Source organism: Cuculus canorus, chromosome 10 (genome assembly GCF_017976375.1).
Source record: "Cuculus canorus isolate bCucCan1 chromosome 10, bCucCan1.pri, whole genome shotgun sequence".
In the NCBI taxonomy this organism is placed as follows: domain Eukaryota; kingdom Metazoa; phylum Chordata; class Aves; order Cuculiformes; family Cuculidae; genus Cuculus; species Cuculus canorus.
Genome location: NC_071410.1, coordinates 9,877,764 through 9,896,074, shown reverse-complemented (window position 1 = coordinate 9,896,074; position 18,311 = coordinate 9,877,764). Strand labels below are relative to the sequence as shown.

Here is an 18,311-nt window from a genome sequence, read left to right as displayed (position 1 = left end):
GAGGAAGCCTTCTATACCATGACCACCATCGTTCCCTGCAGAATACTGATGGGTGCTCCAGAGACGGGCACACCAAATCCACTGAAACCAACCCCTGAAATAGCGCATCCCTTTTCCCACAGGGCTTCCACCAACAAACTCCTAATTCCTCTGTGAGTCTGAGGGCTACCAAGTGCACATCTGGTGACTTAATGAAAATGTCCAACTACTTTGCCCCAGAGGACAAGCCAAGTGAGGGCAGAGCCAGCCCTCTGCCAGTTCGAGGCACTGGGAGACTTTCTGCCACAGCAGAGAGAAGACAGCCATTGAGGGATTCCTCCAGCAAACCCAACTCTTCACATGGGAAAACACTATTGCCCAGCACAGAGTCTTCTGGCCAAGGTTTTTACCAGGGCTCCTCTTTGGACATGTACAGCCCAGGGTTTCTCCAGATGGTCCAAGGCAGGGTCAGGTTTGTAGGAAGAGCCGTGGCACATAACAGAATTATTATTTTTAAACTCTTCCTGCTGCAGCCAGATGCAGGTTGCCCCTTCTTCCTCAGGTGGGCAGCCCCTTCTGCCCAAGGCGTGGTGCGCAAGGAAACCGAATCCAACGTGCTCCATTCTTTTCTCTGCCAGGGGTGGGAAGTGAAGTCAGAACCCGATGTTCAAAACCTGAAGGACACTAGGAAGAATAAAAATAGAGTGAATGGTTAGATCCCAGCTTCAATGTGAATCCTGGATGCATAGATAAGGACTTTATTACTATCAATCAATCCCTGCTGGCTCAAAGGATGCAAGGTACAAACACAGATCGCAAGAGATCTTGATCAGTGGAAAGTCAAGTTGAGTGTGCAACTGCTCAGCTTCAAGCTTCAGAGTATGACTGAGGACCAAAGACAGAACAAAAGCACAAAGATCAAATGTAAGAACTCCTCCTGCAAGCTGATGGCACCAACAAAAATCTGTAAGATAAGGAACTTTAAAAAAGAACTTGGCTAAGGCATTGACCAGAGGCACTGCAGGAAAGCAGGAAAGGAAAATCACTTTTCACCTTAAGCAACCACAAATATCAAAAAGGATTTTTAGAAATCACACGTTAAAACTGTTACGTTCACCCACTTAAAAAAATCCTGTATCTACCTACAAATAATTAAAACATTTTCTAAATACCTGCAAGTCTAAAGATCCCATGTTGGGCCTTCTGCCTCACCTCAAAGAAGCTGCCACAACTCATTCAAACAAGGCTTGATATAGGTCTAAGCAGACTTAAGACACTGACACAAAACCTCCACCATAGCTCTGTGATCCACCTTGGAAGGCAGAACAGCAAGATAAAAGTAGGGCATTCAATCTGCTGCATTCAGTAATAGTGATTATGAAATAAACTTGTGGAATGGGAAAGAAGCTACAAGAGGGAATCATACCTGAGCAAGAAAACACAGTAGCTTAAAACAGAAGCCAGAGCAACAGGCTGCTTTGGGAAACTGCAAGTTGATGGGGGGCGGTATTTACTTATTAATGTTGTGGTAGACAGAAATAGTGTTTGGACCAAAGGGAATTAGAGCATAGCAAGAAAACCACAAGTCCATACCAGGCTGGGCAAGGGATAGAGTTCTCCAGTTTATAGAGAATCTAACCAAACAATTAAAGATCATTAACTAATATCTTTCACAAAAGTGGATGGACTTTACACTCATCAATGAGGCACAAACTGTAGCGCTGTACAAAAGAGGCAATTCTCTTCCCAGATGTTCCTCCTCCTGGCTTGCAGAAATACATAATGGAGGTAGATGAACATGCCCAAAGACCTGAGCTGCTCAGAGACAGCTGGTGGCCACCCACACTTCCCATGACTGGAAAGGAGGACACTTGCATTAAGTGCTGAAGGCAAGAGTGGTGGCCCATGATTGAGCATGCCACAGTCCAATTCTAGCTGTGGCTACCCTTTTTCCACGACCTTGCTCATCAAGGCTCCCGTAAGTCACCATGTGGCTTGCACATCCAGTGCCTTAAGCAGTGAACTGCAGGTTTACAACTGAGCAAGCCCCAGGTACTACACAACAGCAGGAGAAATTGTGGAGCTGTATGATACAGACGAAACTGAAAAGCTTTGCAAAGCTCAGAAAAAGCAAACATAATCCAAAGATAGAAAAGGAGGCTTGAAACAAAACACACCGAACAGGGCATTACTTCTCCAAGTGCAGCACTGCGGTTAAGAACTGTTCACTCAGAGGTGTGCAGGAGCTACGCTTTCTGCTGAAACATAATACTGGTTTGGAACTTGTTCCAGATCTCACTTCTTTCTTAGTGAGTGCCCAGCATATTTCCTAGAAAGTATCATTTCAACTTCATGTGTGGAACAAAGCAAACCCAGGGTTTTAAGCATCAGATAGCTTCTCTGTTTGGATTAAGCAATTCACATACTAGGTATGGAAGAATAAAGTAACAAGAACATAACTGTACTGTTAAGACCTCAGGTACTCTCTCAAGCACTTCACTACAGCCACATCTTCATCAGTACTAGACCTTACCCCTTGACAAAATCCCTCCATTTCTCTGCTTTGCTCTCCTAAACATTTTCAGTGCCTGGTATTCTGTAAACAGAGGTCTTGTCTACCCAGCCCAGGGAATTAATGCAGTCGGAACTGCAGGACAGCTTGCATATGTATTGAAAACACTCCTGTGCAAAACATTTCACCCCTGCAAAGCCAATCTATTCCCCAAATAAGGTGACCTGCCCCAGCACAGCATGAAAAAAACACACAAAAGCTCAGAACAATATCCAGTGGAAATGCTGTTCAGAAGGCCACAGCCTCTGTCACTAACTTGCTAATGTTCCTAACAGGGACAACTTTCATGCCAATATTTTATCAACCAAATTTATCTTTGCAATCAAAACTGAGTTTCCATATTCCACCTGAAGTTAGGATATTCAATTTAAGACAGCCACACAGTAATTCAGCAAGAGCACAGTTAACAAATGCATGAGACTATAAGAAGCCCCATAATGAAACAAAAGCTTGAGTGATCCTCCCTCTCTCTACAGTAAAAGATTGGTTAAGCACAGACATAAAAGCATTACTAATAAATGAAATCCTAAGCAGTGTGGTAGGACTTGGAGTAAGAGGGAGTTAAATTGTATTTCAAAAGTCAATACATAGTGATGTATCAATAAGTTCACAGGCTTTAAGCATCACAGGCTCAAAGGACGGCATTTCACTTTCTCTACACACAAGATCCTTGGCTAGAAGGGCTGCGCTGGGGCAGAGCAGAAAAGTATTAAACTTTGTATCTGGTCTCCTGCATAAACAGCAGCAAAAATTGCCAGAAAATTTAGGATGAAAGGGGCCTCAAGAAGTCACCTATTCCAAACCACTTCCAGGTTACTCATGTGCCTAGGAAAGAGCACTAAGGTCAAGTACATGATAATTTCACAGAATCACAGAAACATTTAGATTGCAAAGGACTTTTAAGATCATCAAGTTCAACTGTAAACCTAACACTGCCAAGCCCACCACTAAACCATGTCCCTAAGCGCCACAGCTAGAAGTCGTTTAAATACCTGCAGGGATGGTGACTCAACCACTTCCCTGGGCAGCCTGTTCCAGTGCTTCACAACCCTTTTGGTGAAGTAATGTTTCCTAATAGCCAGTCTAAACCTCCCCTAGTGCAACTTGAGGCCATTCCTCTCATCCTACCACTTGTTACCTAGGAGCAGAGGACAATGCTTACCTCGCTACAACCTCTTTTCAGGTAGTTGTAGAGAGTGAAAAGGTCTCTCAGCCTCCTTTCCCCAGACAAAAACAGCCCGTGTTCCCTCAGCTGCTCCTCATAGGATTTCTGCTCCATACCCTTCACCAGCTGCATTGCCCTCTTCTGGACATACCCCAGCACTTCAACGTCTTTCTGTAGTGAGAAGCCCAAAACTGAGCACAGTATTTGAGGCACTGCCTCACCAGTGCTGAGTACTGAGGGAGAATCACTTCCCTAGTCCTGCTGGCCACACCATTTTTGATAGAAGCTAGGATGCTGTTGGCCTTCTTGGCCACCTGGGCACACTGCTGGCTCGTGTTCAGCTGCTGCTGAAAGTTGCCACTGGGCAACTTTCCCAGTGGAAAAGCTCTTCCTCAAGCCTGTAGTATTGCGTGGAGTTGTTGCGACCCATGTGCAGGACGCACCCAGCCTTGTCAAGCCCCATACGGCTGGTGCTGGCCCGTCAATCCAGCCTATTCATATCCCTCTGTACAGTCTTCGCTCCCTCAAGCAGATGAACACTCTCGCCAAACTTGATGTCACCTGTGAAGTTACTTGAGCGTGCACTCGATCCCCTTGCCCAGATCATTGATAAAGTTAACAGGCTCCAGCACTGAGCCCTGGGGGACACCACTTGTGACGAGCTGCCAACTGGATTTAACTCCACAACTCTCTGGGTCGGGCTGCCCAGCCAGTTTTTTTTTACCCAAAGAAGAGTGCACCTGCCTAAGCCAGGAGCAGCCAGGAGAATGCTGTGGGAGACGGTGTCAAAGGCTTTACTGAAGTCTAGGTAGACAACAGCCACAGCCTTTCCCTCATTCATTATGCAAGTCACCAGGTCATAGAAGGAGATCAGGTCAGTCAAGCAGGACCTGCCTTTCATAAACCCAAGCTGACCAGGCCTGATCATTCAGTCCCCATCATTTGAAGCTTCCCACAACTGCAGCTGTTTCTGCAATTTGCCCTTACTTCTGCCTGCTCAGACAGCTAGTATTAGGGCTTCAATTTGCAACAAATACCATATCTGCCTCCCAGAAGGAAATTCTTGGCAAGGCTTCCACTTCCCAACCAATAATCGGCCTATGCTCCAGTCCATAAAAGAAACTTTCTGTCAGCTAACTGAGCTCCAAGCGTGAAGCACGCCTACAGCTCCACTTCTGTAATTCTTCAACCATGTCAGTGGTTGAAGAGCTTCAAATCAGGGTATCAATCCATCAGAGAATAAGACATTTTTAGCTCTCATATACACTATTTGCCAAGCTGACTCTAGATATTTGAAAAAATATGAAAGATCACTGAAGAGGAAGCTTTGTCGGGCATGGTTAGCATTGAGGCATCCTCTCTTTCCACCTCCATTCATACTGCACAATCCCATTTCCATTCCAATAGTTAACAGTGATGGACCAGCTTATCAGACTTTACAGATAATATCACAGATAAGGGATGGGCAGAAGGTCTGATAACCAAGAATAATTGTGTCCTGCTACACACAAGGCATAAGCTGGCAGTCACGACACAGACAGGCGCTGCAACTACAGATACTAAAAAATTTTGCAAGGATTATAACAAACTGGATAGAAATACAGCGTGCGCTTGGCTCAGTGCAACCACTGTGTACACATAGGATCATGTCTTTACTTATGCAATCAGCACACACTCTCATGTCAGCTTCAGAGCTATGGGCATTGCATGGCAGAGACCAACATCCTGTAACATAGTCATCTTTGGTAGTGAGAGACAATTAGAGCTTCATTCAGGTAGCTCCTCTATTCCATAAGGCAGTTTACTGCCTTTTCTCCTTCTGAAAGTACATGCATGTGTCTTGGAAGCATTTACTCAAAAAGTACGTGGGTTTTTAAAGAGATATCCAACTGCTGCAGAATTGGGCACAGAAACCACCCTAGACAGGGCTGTTCCCACTATAGAGCTGTAGCATTTACATAACTACACCTACCTTTTTGTGCTCCCGAAGTTAACTTGGTACCCAGGTATGGTTGGAGGCCTGCGAGGTGCTGGGATAGCTAGGAGTAGACAGAATGGGTTCAAAATTAAAGTCCAGTCCTTCTCCATCCATGAGTTCACTGTTGATTATGTAATCCATATCACATTCAAGGTTCTCCATGTACATGTCAATGTCCAGGTCAGTCGGCAGCCTGTCCTGGTTCAATCCCAAGGGAGCAGGGCTAGCAGAAGAAAGAAGCAATGGACTGCCCAGCTGGATTGACTGGGCAGTTGTTGCAGAAACTGGAGCTTTCAAACTGGTGATGCCAGCAGGGTTTTGAGGAGATGTTACTCCGGGAAGTGTTGATGGCAAAACACTGGCACCAACTGGTTCTGCCTGCTGCTCTGTAGGCTTTCCTCGTGAATTGCCCGAGCTCATCTTACTCTGGGTGGCTCGTCCACCTAGAAGGAGAAGAGTTCGGCTGTTCATCCTGTTACCAGTCTGCGGGAGAACTGGATCCACCTGAGTCATCATAACATCCCTTGGAGGCGGAGAGCTGGGTGTCAGAAGAGCCTCCAAGGTCTGAGGGGCAGAGAAATGGCTGACAGAACTTTGCAGCGAGATATCAACAGGGTTAAACAGGGAATTGCCAAAAGTACTGGTCTGACCAGCTGCATTTGGGCTCCGCAAGGAAAAGCTGGAATCTCTCTGGATCTGACCACTCGAGGCAGATTGCTGGGTTGGTAACACAGATGAGCTGGGAGACATCAAATTTAACCCATCAATGAGCTCAAGCTCCTCAGTCACGGTTGGTGGAACATTACTGGATGCACTGGAATACACTAGAGAAGGAAGTAGCTCTTCATCATGGAGGTCGTCCTGCTCTGTCAGGATAGGAGAAAGCCTGGCACTAATGGTGCTTGCATTTGAACTGGTTCGAGGCCGGAAGGTGTTCCACACATCAGAGTCCTCATTGCTTCTCGAGGACGGGCTCCCAGGCCACTTAGGGAATTGGGAGCCAGGACTGTCAGCAGTGGATTCTGGAGCAGACTGGAGGGAAGGCTTCTTTTTCGATGCTTTACCTCTGACTTTTGCAAGTTTGCTGCTGTTGTCCATGGAGGCAGCTCTTCTTCTTGGTGCTTTTCCACTTTTACCACCCTCAGGATTGAGCATCCACCACGAGCTCTTCCCTGTGGCTTCATTATGGACTTTAATGAACTTGCTGTGCAGGGACAGGTTATGTCTAATAGAGTTCTGGAAAAAAAAAAGGTTTACAAGATATGAGGACCTGCCAGCTGGCATCTCCTACCGAGAAACCTCACAAGCATAAATGGATTCAGACAGTATCCAAAGTTATAACAAAGACTTGCCCATGAAAACATTATATTTCTGCCTGAACATGCTTGAGAGCACTAGCAAGCAGCACATGCCCCACTGCAGCACCAAGGGTGGAACTACCATGACAACCAGCAGCTTCCAGCTAGCAAGATGCAAACACAAAACTTTTCAAGACTATAAAGAATCTGCAAAAACTAAGCATACCACAGAGCAAGTACGCAAATTCCCAAATAGAGTTTGCAACTTCAACGTGAGCCTGATTGAACCTCGGCTCCCAGCCTTCTGCCAACCCCATTAGCTAGCATAAGACTGGCTGAAGCTTTTAATTTTTCATATGGCTGGCTTTCAGACAGACTCGAGGACAGCACAGCAGTGACTAGGTGAAGAGATGTAGCAAAACATTTTTAATTCAGTACACCTACTAGTCACCTTCATCCCAAAACCAGAGAAACAATGAGAGAAATTTTGTAGAATAAGAATCCCAGTAATCCCAGAGCCTGCCAGCCTCCCTCTGCAAGGAATCGGCACGCTCTCCTCAGCATGTTTCTAATGAGCAAGATGTTCAGCGGATAGTGCACTCCCACACAGTACATGCCAGTTTTAGCCTCTCCCATCTTTGTGTTTGGCAAGGCACACATTCCTTGCCTCTTCCAACTCCCTTCTTTTGGTTTAGCTTTGCTGGAAACTGCAAACTAATCTGTACCCCACCACCAAAATGAATTTTCACCCTTCAATTGATCAGCTCCCTCATATTTCAGAACCAGCAAGCAATAATCTCACTGTTTGAACAGATTCTCCATGAACTCCCCTTGAGGCCTGTCTTGTGCATTTCTTTGCTATTTGCATTTAATTTGTTCAGATGGTCAAATTGCACATCATTAAAAGGTGCTACATTGGCAGCATAACAGTGGTCCAAGAGCGACATTTTTTTCCACATAAACTAAAAGGTACACAGCAGCCTCCAGCTTCCATGTACGCTCTCAATTCTGAAAAAAGTTTTTATCATCCTTTCCCACCATTTCTGAACTGAGTTCTTTCCTGCCTCCCGCTTTCCTTCTCCCCACCCTTTTCCTCTCGGACAACTCCTCACCATGCTGATTTTGGGCACCTCAGCAAACATACCGTCCTAGAATAAAGCAAATGTAGCTAAACAATACCAAGTTGAAAGAGAGAGGGAAGGAGATGCGAGAATCATTTCGCGTTAGCTTTCATTTCAACCTTTGGCTGCTGAGGACTTGGGGAAGTCTGGCTACTTCTGATGAGTAACAAAGGATACAGATGCTCCTACTGGGAGAGCGCCTGAAGGGTTATTGCAGAGCCAGGGCTCGATGAAACATGTCAGTCAATGCTGTTACACAGGTTTATTTATTATTTCAGTTGTTCACTCTAACAGCTATACAAGACTCCTGCTTGCACCTTCTCTAAATCAAGTTGGTTTTTTTTTTTTTTCCCCCTTCAAGTCTTGAAAAAGTAATTCAGATGAGTACTCTGTCTCCTGGAAGGTTCTGCTTTCCCTTTCATAGAATCCCCCTCCCTTTCCCCAGAAGATGCTCACGACTTTGAGGGCACAGTGCTGCAGCAATGAAAACTACTACCTTGTCATTAGTTCTTCGTTTATTCTCTTGAAAGTAATCTGTGAACTCACAATGACACCCAGTCCTGACAGGAATGACCCAGTAGCTTGTATACACAGGATACATTTGAAGTCTTATAACCACCCACGTTTTAACTCCACTTACTAAAATGGAACCTTAAACCAATAGTTTCAGGACTTCAAAATTTCATAACTAACTACACTGTTTTCTTCTTGTGCATGGCTTTGGCCAGCTTTTAACTCCTGTGTCAGCAAAAGCACACTGCACTGGTGCCAGCATTTCAGTAACGCTGAAACCTCAAGAAAATTAGCACCACTTTGTGTATCCCAAGTGACACTTTTAGTAACCAGTTTTCTAGTTTATTTGATGAAAAGCAGCTTGAAATAAGACATCTTGGAACAAGATTAGGATTCACAACACAGATTTGTGAAGCCTGGTACCTTTTATGAAACAGTCAAGTGCTTTTAGACATTACTGCTAAACTGACATAACGACTAAGAGCCATAGAACAGATAATGGCAGTACCACCCCTTCCTTCCTCATCTTAAAACTCTCCTCCTCCCATAACACAAGCATCTGTGACCCTACAAGCTGGCTCAGAGGGCTAACCCAACCAAACAGCAGCCCTGTCTCTCCTATAAATTACTTTTCCTGGCTGTTTTCTCTCTGCTTGTTTTCTGAACTACTTCACTGTGGGGGTAACTGAAAAGTAAGTAAGAGAACAGAATCTGTGGTTGGAGGTAGAGGGAAAAACCTGAACACTTCTTACATTAAGGTTAATTGCTGTCCAAACTGCAACACCCAAACTAACTTTCACCCATCTCGTGCAGACTTTGCAAAGCAGCTCACCACTGCAGCACCCAGAGATGTAACACCTGCATGATGGAACTCGCCTGCACGCTGGAGACTCAAGTCCAGAGAGTACAAAATTACAACTGAACAGAAGCAACTATCAGTCTGGGTTCTGTGCAACAGCATAAGAGATTCACACTCGCACACCACATGCTTCCCAGCACAAAAGGCACCTGTGAGAACAACTGCAGATGCCTCATCGCATTGAGAAAGTGAGGGACAAACCAATTATGCTAAAATAATCACAGAACTCCAGGTCAAACCTGACAGGAGAGGAAACGACAGAGTTCAGTCACCCAGGCAACCCTGACGTATTTCCTTTCAACTCAAACCAGAAACATATAGATGACATTAACTTTTCAGATGCCCAACTTCAGCAGTGCAGGAAGATGCCACTTAGTCTGAGCACCTGAGTTCCACACCAGGTCTTGGCTCTGCAACACCTCTGACCATAAGAAGGCATGACCTGAAGGAAGAGTTACAGGCAGGGATCCTTCAAATCCTTAGGGAGCTCTTCAAGAACTAGTTAGGAGTGGTTACAGATGTTTATTTGGGTATCTTATAGAGGTTCTTACAGCTGTATATTAAGTATTGATGTGAAAAAAATGCCAGTTTGTCTCTGTAATCCATCACAGAACAAAGGGGATTCCTGTAAACTTCATTCAGATGAAAACATTCTGGAATTACAGATATTGTGAAAAAAATTAAAGTTTGGCTAGAGACACTCACTGTACACCGAAGAGTGGACCATTTCCTAGGTGCCAACCACCGTGTGTACAAGCCAGGATATATGGACCAGCCGTAGAAGCACATCTAGCAGTAGATGTAAACTATTTCCTAAATCTCAGTTACCACAGCATTAAATCGTCTTTGATAGCCTCTCCTAGCCCTATCTAACAGGCAGGAACACTCCTCACCGTCGTAGCTGGCCTGCCCTAACACCAGCATCAGTGCTGCTGTGAACCCGGCTCAGCTCCAAACGGTGCTTCAGTCTCAGAATGGGGAATTAGCCCTTGGAGCCAGCAGCAAACCCAAGCAATTATCCCACTCAGTCAGCCTTCTGGACCACTGCCATAGACACTGAAATACCTTGGAAAATGCATAAGTGGGACACATAGAAGACAGAATGCCAGTGATGGCCCTTCCAGGAGACTCTACAGCTTTGCAGGTAAGGCCAAGGTTATATACCATAAAACTGAAGTTTTACTCAGAACAGGTCAGAACATTCAGGATGGTTTGTTCACGCTTTAAGGTTCCTCACAGTGAAAACAATTAAATTCACCCTCCTGTGACGTACCTCCTTCTAAGCACCCACCTGACAGTAACAAAATGAGGCAGCTCTTGCGTCATGCCCAGAGGAGCTCGTCCATGCAGCAGTGGTGCCCACACTGCGCCAGCAGAGCACTCAGGACCAAGCACAAGCTGTGCTGAGAAAGACACCAGAAACAGGAGCTATCCTTGAAACTTCTGTGCTTGCTCACATTTGCCTGGATTTTCAATTACCGCTCCAGGGTGCCAGACCCATTCTCCCAGAAAACGTCAAGTTTCTGCTACAAACCACAGATGCACCAGATTTCTTAACAAAGTCTCTCTCAAGGATGAGTGAAAAAAAAAACCAAAAAACCAACCCAACACGAAGTGCAATCACTGCAGCTGCCTGTAATACACTCTCACTGCCTCGGAGGCATACAAAGAACATGGCCACATCCCAGCACAGGGCCATGTTCCAAAGCCAGGCCTATAATTGTGCCGAATTATCATTTGCCACAGCATTCTTGAGAGGCTAGAAGGGGAGAACACCCCGCCTGCTGCATTTGTCAGGGCCTGTCTCAGCACTCACTCTGCCACTTGGTTCCTGAAGGCTTTGGGAAAAAGCCTTCATTTTAGAGATTTTGCAAAGTTAGGCTCCAGCAAGTAAACAACTGCTCCAGAGCCAGGGAAGTAAAACATTTTCCCCAGCAATTCCCTTAGGCACACATGAGCACAGATGTCAGCCTTGGCAGACAGGGAGCTGTATCTTAGGAAGACCATTTTCCGTTCTGCAATCTTTCAATAAGAGCCGAGAAGAAGAAAATCCTAGCTCTCTGAACAGCAAAGTCCAAGGCAATTTACGAGTTTGCCAAGACAGGCAGCCATATACAACAAAAGCCATTCAGGATTAGATAGAGCAGAAGAAACTTGTTGGAACAAGTAATACCAGCAGCCCAGGAGAAGCCTTCTCTGAGGTCTGCCTGGAAAATTAAGCCGTGCTGCAAGGAATAATCCTTTAGCAAAGCAGCTTTCCAGAACAAACTGGCAAGGAGCAGGAAAGGTCAGCAGCAAAACTGTCAGGCGATTTGACTGCCATTGTATGGGGCAGGCAGACTTTTGCCAAAAGACAGCTACCCCACACTTTTGAAGAGGACAACTATACTCTTTAAGGCTTCAAATGGAAAAAAAAAATAGAACTGGCACTTCCATACCTATTCAGAGCTTTACACTTCATTTGGAAGAAGGGGCTGTCAATGTGACTTCAAGGAGAGTTAGGTGTATGTTGCTACATTGCAACCATGGGTCCTCACCAGGGTTGAAAAGTCAGTAAGTTTTATTTCACCTGAAAAATAGTGGTGACCCCACACTCACACCACTGTCCTGCTGCTACGCTCTGCCACCTGCCTCATCTTCCACATCCAGCATTTCACCATCCTCCCATCCACAATGCCCTGCCATACCCAGCTGCCTCCCTCCCTCCTCATCGGGCCCTCACCTCTGCCAGACTATGGGCTGCGGACAGATCATTTAAGCAGTAAAGGGATTAAAAGGTAAAAGATCTTGTTAAAAGAAAGACTGATGGACAAAAGCCACCTGTGCTTCTCAGGTTTCCATGCCAGACTCTTGGCTACAGTCTCTGAACAACAATCACTCAGCTTCTGTTCCTTATTTCCTTCCCCCTGCTTTAAGGAAACCCAGCTAGGCTGTCAGCAGCTGGCACAGAGAACATCTCCCTGCTGTCAGGACTAAGCACAGCGCTAACACCACACGAATGCATTTGGAGACACAAGAGGTAACAGCAAGAGGCCAGCAGCTTCCACTTACCCCCAGGTACTCTGGGTCTGAACCATCAGACCCTCCCCTCCTCTTCCAAAAAAACCCAAAATAATCCAAACTTAATAGAAAGCAGCACCTACACCACCACCAAGGATTAACTGGACTAAGTGCCTGCCATAATAGCAGTGACATCACTGTTCCAATGCAGTTTCGAACTCACAATTCTTCATTTTTAGTGTTAGAAGGTTTGACAGGGAATTATATAATTTCAGGCATGTGAACTTCGGAGTAAACACTATGGGCTTTCATAAGAAAGCAGCCTTCTTCCTTCACAGGCTGAGCCTGATGGCTCTCTGCAGCAGAGAGACCCAGACTCAAGACTGAACTTTCTCTGTGCACAAACCTGCTCCAGGCTGAAGGTCGGGCAGAACGACACTTCGCTCAGAGACGAGATGTTGAGCTTAAGTTTTACATTTCTTTTTGCTTTATGGCATCAAGTCAGCTATGCCTGAGTGAGCCAAGGCAGGGAAATATTTTCAATGTCTTCACAAACCATCATCTTGAAATTACCATTATGAAAACTCAAAAGCAGAAGTGTTCTCACGAGGTGTTACTTTCCTCATAAAGGGTTTCTTTGGGAAATTCAAGAAACCACTCCTGATAGCAATTTGGGCCCTTACCTGTGCATGCTAAGAGGCTACAATTCTGAAAAGTCTAAGCCAAAAAACCCAAGGATTCAGGGACAATCCAGCACAGTCCAGATGGATGTAAGCAAACAGCTAACGTGACCGTTTTAGGAACTGACCATTGCTGTTTTGTAGATCAGACCACAGCCTATTACTCTTTCATGGAGACGCTTCAGAGGGACAGAGGAAGAGGAGCTGCTCCGACCTGAGGGAGCTCTGTGCATGTTCTGCCAGGGGATCACACATTTTTAACTGTGGAAGAGGCCGGGGACCTTCACTGCCAGTGCTCTAGCACTGGAAGCCAGTGAAGTCACTCTATCATCATAAACTGAAGGGCAGGGTACATGCCAGGAAGCACCCAAGAGCCCTCAGCCAGGTCTCCCCTTCCATCTGGTCAACAGTTAAGATCAACTATAAGCGATATGCAAATAATATAACCATGGAATGGAAGAGTTTAAAGCAAAATGCTGCCCACTGCAATAAAGACTAAGAGCTCATCGAGTTTGAAGATGGACAATGACTCCTGTTTTAGAAAAGAAGAATGTTTGGCAATTTTTAATTCATAATACAGCTACTTGAGCTGTTGCACATAAGTATGTGTGTGCGCACACGTCCACATTTGAATGGAAGTGAACATGAAGTACCAGAAAGCAGAGGTGGTGTGACTTCAGCCTCCTATAACCAATGCAATACCGCTGAATCACTTGTTCTTTCCTTTACATTGCACATATATGAATTGATTTTTGCTTTGGTGAAGTGTCTTTGGACTGTGAAAGGATGGTTTTAAAGTTCATTCTATTCCTACAAAGGCAAAGACAACAGCTTTGAGGAATACACAATGTTTCACTGAGAAAGACCAACCCCTATTGTTGGTCCTCACCAAGTCAAACTTTTGTATACTCATAGATGCGGGAAATGTAATGACCAGTGCAAACTGCTTCAGTGGGGTTTACACACTTCTATTTTATTCAAAACCCAAGTATTCTCAAAGCCAGAAGGAATTATCCTCTTATCCACAGAGCAGCTTGCATAGCACCAAGGGAAGGATTACAAAGAACCCTGGGACAGACACACCCCTGCAAGGACACTTGTGCCATTCACGCTGGTTAATTCTTAACTTCAGCTGAATTACTGCAAGGAAAGGACAGGCTGCACACCCAGCAAATCTGTCCTTCACAATGCACCTGAAGCAGTTCAAGAACAGCAAACACCATCTTCCTCGAAAACACAGATTCTTCCGGAATTCACAGGGGTTACACCCTGGCAGTCAGCAACAGCTGTATTTCCCCCAATTGTATAGTGGAGTAGAACAGCTGTAAAGTAATTACAAAGCAACAATGAGTTCGTGGAGTTTGTATGAACTAAAGTAGATTAAAAGAGTTTTTAAAGACACAGTTCTTTTAATTTCCCATTTTGAAATCTCTATTAAAACTACACTACATACAAACAGGACATATTATCAGTATGGCTCCACCCAAAAAACAGAGATACCAGAACTCTAGGAGCTACAGGGCATCAAAATGGAACATCAGGATTTAGCAGCTGCTCCAAATGAATTTCCCTTACCCAAACTCATTCAGTTCAAAACTTAGAAAGCAACAAAGCTGAGACAACTGAAGAAATTTTTCTCTTACTTTACAAATTAAAAAATGATGCAAGCAGAACTTCACACCTCTAGAAATAAGAAGGAACACTGAAAACAAAAAACCCACATAGGTCCATTCCTTAACTGAAGGGACACCATTTATTCAGTCTGTCTTAAATAAAAGCCACATTATTAAGCTTACTCCACAAAATCAAACTGACCTGATTTGACTGAGTCTACATCTTTAAAACTCTATCTAACCTGCCTTCATTTAATGCACCTTGATGCAAACAGACTAAAATAAGCACACCAAACAAAACCTCTTGCAAATCTATAACACTGTATGTTAACACAAAGCAGGCCTAGAAGTCAGAGCTCCGTGGTCACACGTGATGGGGCATGCATCCTGCCAAGCCTCGCCAACAGGACTTGAGCAAGGGAGCAGGGAAGAAAATGGAGCAGAGGCAATAAACCACAGGCTCCTTTGCCTGTCCCTGGCATGCAAGATTAACCGCGTACTCCCCACCTACGAACCCAAGTTTTGACAATATTTGTTAAAAATGAAAGCAAGTCTTTATGGGAATGGCCCCTGACATTTAAACAGTTTCAGGTGTATTTCTATCATGGTTATCTCTTTGCTGGTTAAAGTCAAGTGTTTTAAACTGCCCTAATCATAAGGCAGGCTGATTACCACCACAACTGACATTAGGAAGAAATTCTTCTCAACGAGGGTGGTGAGCCACTGGCACAGGTTGCCCAGGGTAGTCATGGATGGCCCATCCCTGGAGGTGTTCCAGGCCAGGTTGGATGAGGCCTTGAGCAGCCTGGTCTGTGGGAGGTTTCCCTGCCCGTGGCAGGGGGATGGAAGTGGACTGGCTCTAAGGTCCCCTTCCAAACAAAATCATTTTACAATTTTATAATTCTGTGGTTCTACCCTCCATCTTCCCTGATAAGAAGTTTCTGTTCTCTTCCCCTGCTAAAGCCAGCCTGAGTTCATCTGTTCCCAGGCTGGAAAACTACAAACGAATTTCATGCTGAAAAGTCATCAGAGAGAACAGCTACAGCAATAGCATCTGTGCAGGGACCTAAACCCTTCCTTGTGCACCAATTCTCATCTCTGTCTTTCTACAAGTACAATCCAACTGCACGTTTCCCCAAAGCAACACAGGTTAAAACCAACTAAAACCAAAGACTGACCGTCCCAGTACACACAAATTAATCTAACAAAAGACCAGCCATACTAAATCAAGCCAGAAGTCTACATAGTACAGCACCCAGTCCAGCAGGACACATGGGTATATTTCACCTTCCCCACAATATCTGGGGAAGCACTTCAGGGGCCACACTGAACTTTAATCTGAGGCACCACAGTCAAACGGATATAGACACATTCCTGAGGAAAAAATGCACCAGTACCATAACACTGTATACCCAAATAACGTGACTCCACACAGCAAGAGCAGGACCAGTACAGTATGCCTAACCACAGGAAGCAAGGACTATCTTCCAGTGAGACCACCAAACCTTCCAAAGAGAAAGAAAACGCACCCAAGCACTGTCTCAAACCCGAACTTGTCAACAAGGAGGATTCAACCTGCACAAAGAAGCCAAACTGCATGCGCTCTCCAGGAACTGTCGGCGAGCCAGATAAACGGGAAACGTGAAAGGCTTTGCATCGACCTGTGCCAGCCTAAGCTGCCTAAGCTGTGACAGCTGTGTCCCTCTCACCATGTTCCTACCCTCTCTCGAGCAAACATTTGCAATCATGCAACCACATGGTGTGCCACTTCACAGAGCTGAGCCAGCTGAAAGCCAACCTACCAGAAAAAACTATCCCTTTTTTTTTTTCCTCCCAAATTAACTCTCTGTGCTGACTTACTGCTTGGTCACACAGGCAGAGGAATACGTGGCTGGAGTCACAGAAGCCCCAAACCACATTGGGTTAAGCTGCTGCAGAACCGCAGCACAGACAAACTGCTAACCGACACTGCAAACGGAGAGGAACACTGCAAACAGGAACGTGGTGTTAAGTGTAATTCCAGTCTGCAGCGAGAGCAACAGATCACGCTCTTCAGACTCCAGTTGCTGCGGCATCCACTACGATACATCAGGGCAGCTTGAGGGACTATTTTGCAAGCCAGCTCTCACATCTCTTTCTCTGCTGCAGTTCGTTTGACTAAAAAATAATACAAACACTAGGCTGCCACCTGTAGAGGACAGAGAAATGGAGTTTAGCTCTTTTAATAGAGCTTCACACATGCCTATTTCCAGAGCAAAAGGAAACAATAATGCTGAGACTTTGGAGAGGTATTGCTTTCCCTTTCCCGAACTCCAGCAGAGGTCCCCAGTCTCTGCACGGCCACAGCACCCTTTTTAAAGGGAGCCTCTCGAAAGCCAAGAATGCCTGCTATGAAACAGTTATTTATATTGAGCTTTAGCACAATCAGGTGACGAAGAACCACGGCCTTGCCTTTAAAAACCTTTCAACCGATACTTCATCTTGCGCAAAAACTTCGCTACAACCTTTCAGCTGACTCTTGGCCCTCCCCTGGAAAACTTTTCCAAACACAAAGGGCACGGGTAGCAGCGTCAACGCAGCAACCACCCACCAGAGTAGCCTGCTCCTCTGTTCCAGATGCACAGAGCCAGAGCTGTAGTGGGCAAACCCGCACCAGCCAAGCAGTTTCCACCAGCGCAGCGCCCGGCCGGGACAAGCGCTACCGTGAGGGGCTGCACGGCGGGAGTCCCGTCCCCCGCCCCGTACCTTCCAGCCGGCGGAGCTGTTGCTGTCGCCCTTGTCCTTGAAGTAGGGGACGGAGCGGACCATCCACTCGTAGATCTGCGCCAGCGTGAGCCGCTTCTCGGGGGCGCTCTCGATGGCCTGGCTGATCAGCTCGGCATAGGACTGGTTGCCCCAGGCGTTACGCCGGGAGCCGCCCTTCCTCGCCGCCGCCCGCGCCCCCTCGGCCCGCCCGGGCCCCGCCGCCGCCGCGCCGCCCGCGGTCTCCTCGCCCGGGCCCGCCGCGCCGCCCGCCTCCGCCTCGGGCCGCGGCAGCGGCCAAGTACAGGAACGCGGCCGGCTCTGCGGCTCGAAGTCGGGGTCGATGTCCGGCGCCCCCGCGCCGCTCCCTGCCTCCGCCATGGGCGCCTCCCTCCCGCCCCTCAGCGCCGCCGGGTCTGAGCCACTCGGCCGCCACGCATCGGCGCGGCCCGGTCCCGCCGCCCCTTTGTCAGACCCGGGCCCCACAGCCGCGCCGCTGTGTTTACCAGCGACGAGCTCCGCACTCTGCGCATGTGCGCGCCGGGCATGCCGGGAGCGGTAGTTCCGGCGGGGCAGCGGGCGGGCGGTTGTCTGGCCAGTGGACTACAATTCCCAGTCTGCCGTGCGCCTGGGGCGTGGCCTCGGCGGTGTGGCTGTCTTGGGCCCGTGCGCCTACAGTTCCCAGCGTGCACCTCGGCGGCCTCGCTCGGGGGCCCCGCCCCAGCGCTCTGCGAGCGCAGTGACCGCGCGAACGGGGCCGTTCACGCTGCTCCCTCCCGTCTCGGACCGAG

The 18,311-nt window shown here is 46.8% G+C and overlaps 1 protein-coding gene across 1 annotated transcript; it reads right to left on the bottom strand.

The window, feature by feature from the left end:
* Positions 1-103: 103 nt before the first annotated feature.
* On the bottom strand, positions 104-18,049 carry FOXO4 (forkhead box O4). Its single transcript, XM_054075266.1, has 3 exons — positions 17,524-18,049; positions 5,689-6,930; positions 104-663 (listed from the first exon to the last, which is right to left on the bottom strand). The coding sequence occupies exons 1-2, from the start codon at positions 17,899-17,901 to the stop codon at positions 5,707-5,709; spliced, it is 1,602 nt and encodes a 533-aa protein (XP_053931241.1). The 5' UTR covers positions 17,902-18,049; the 3' UTR covers positions 104-663; positions 5,689-5,706.
* Positions 18,050-18,311: the final 262 nt, after the last annotated feature.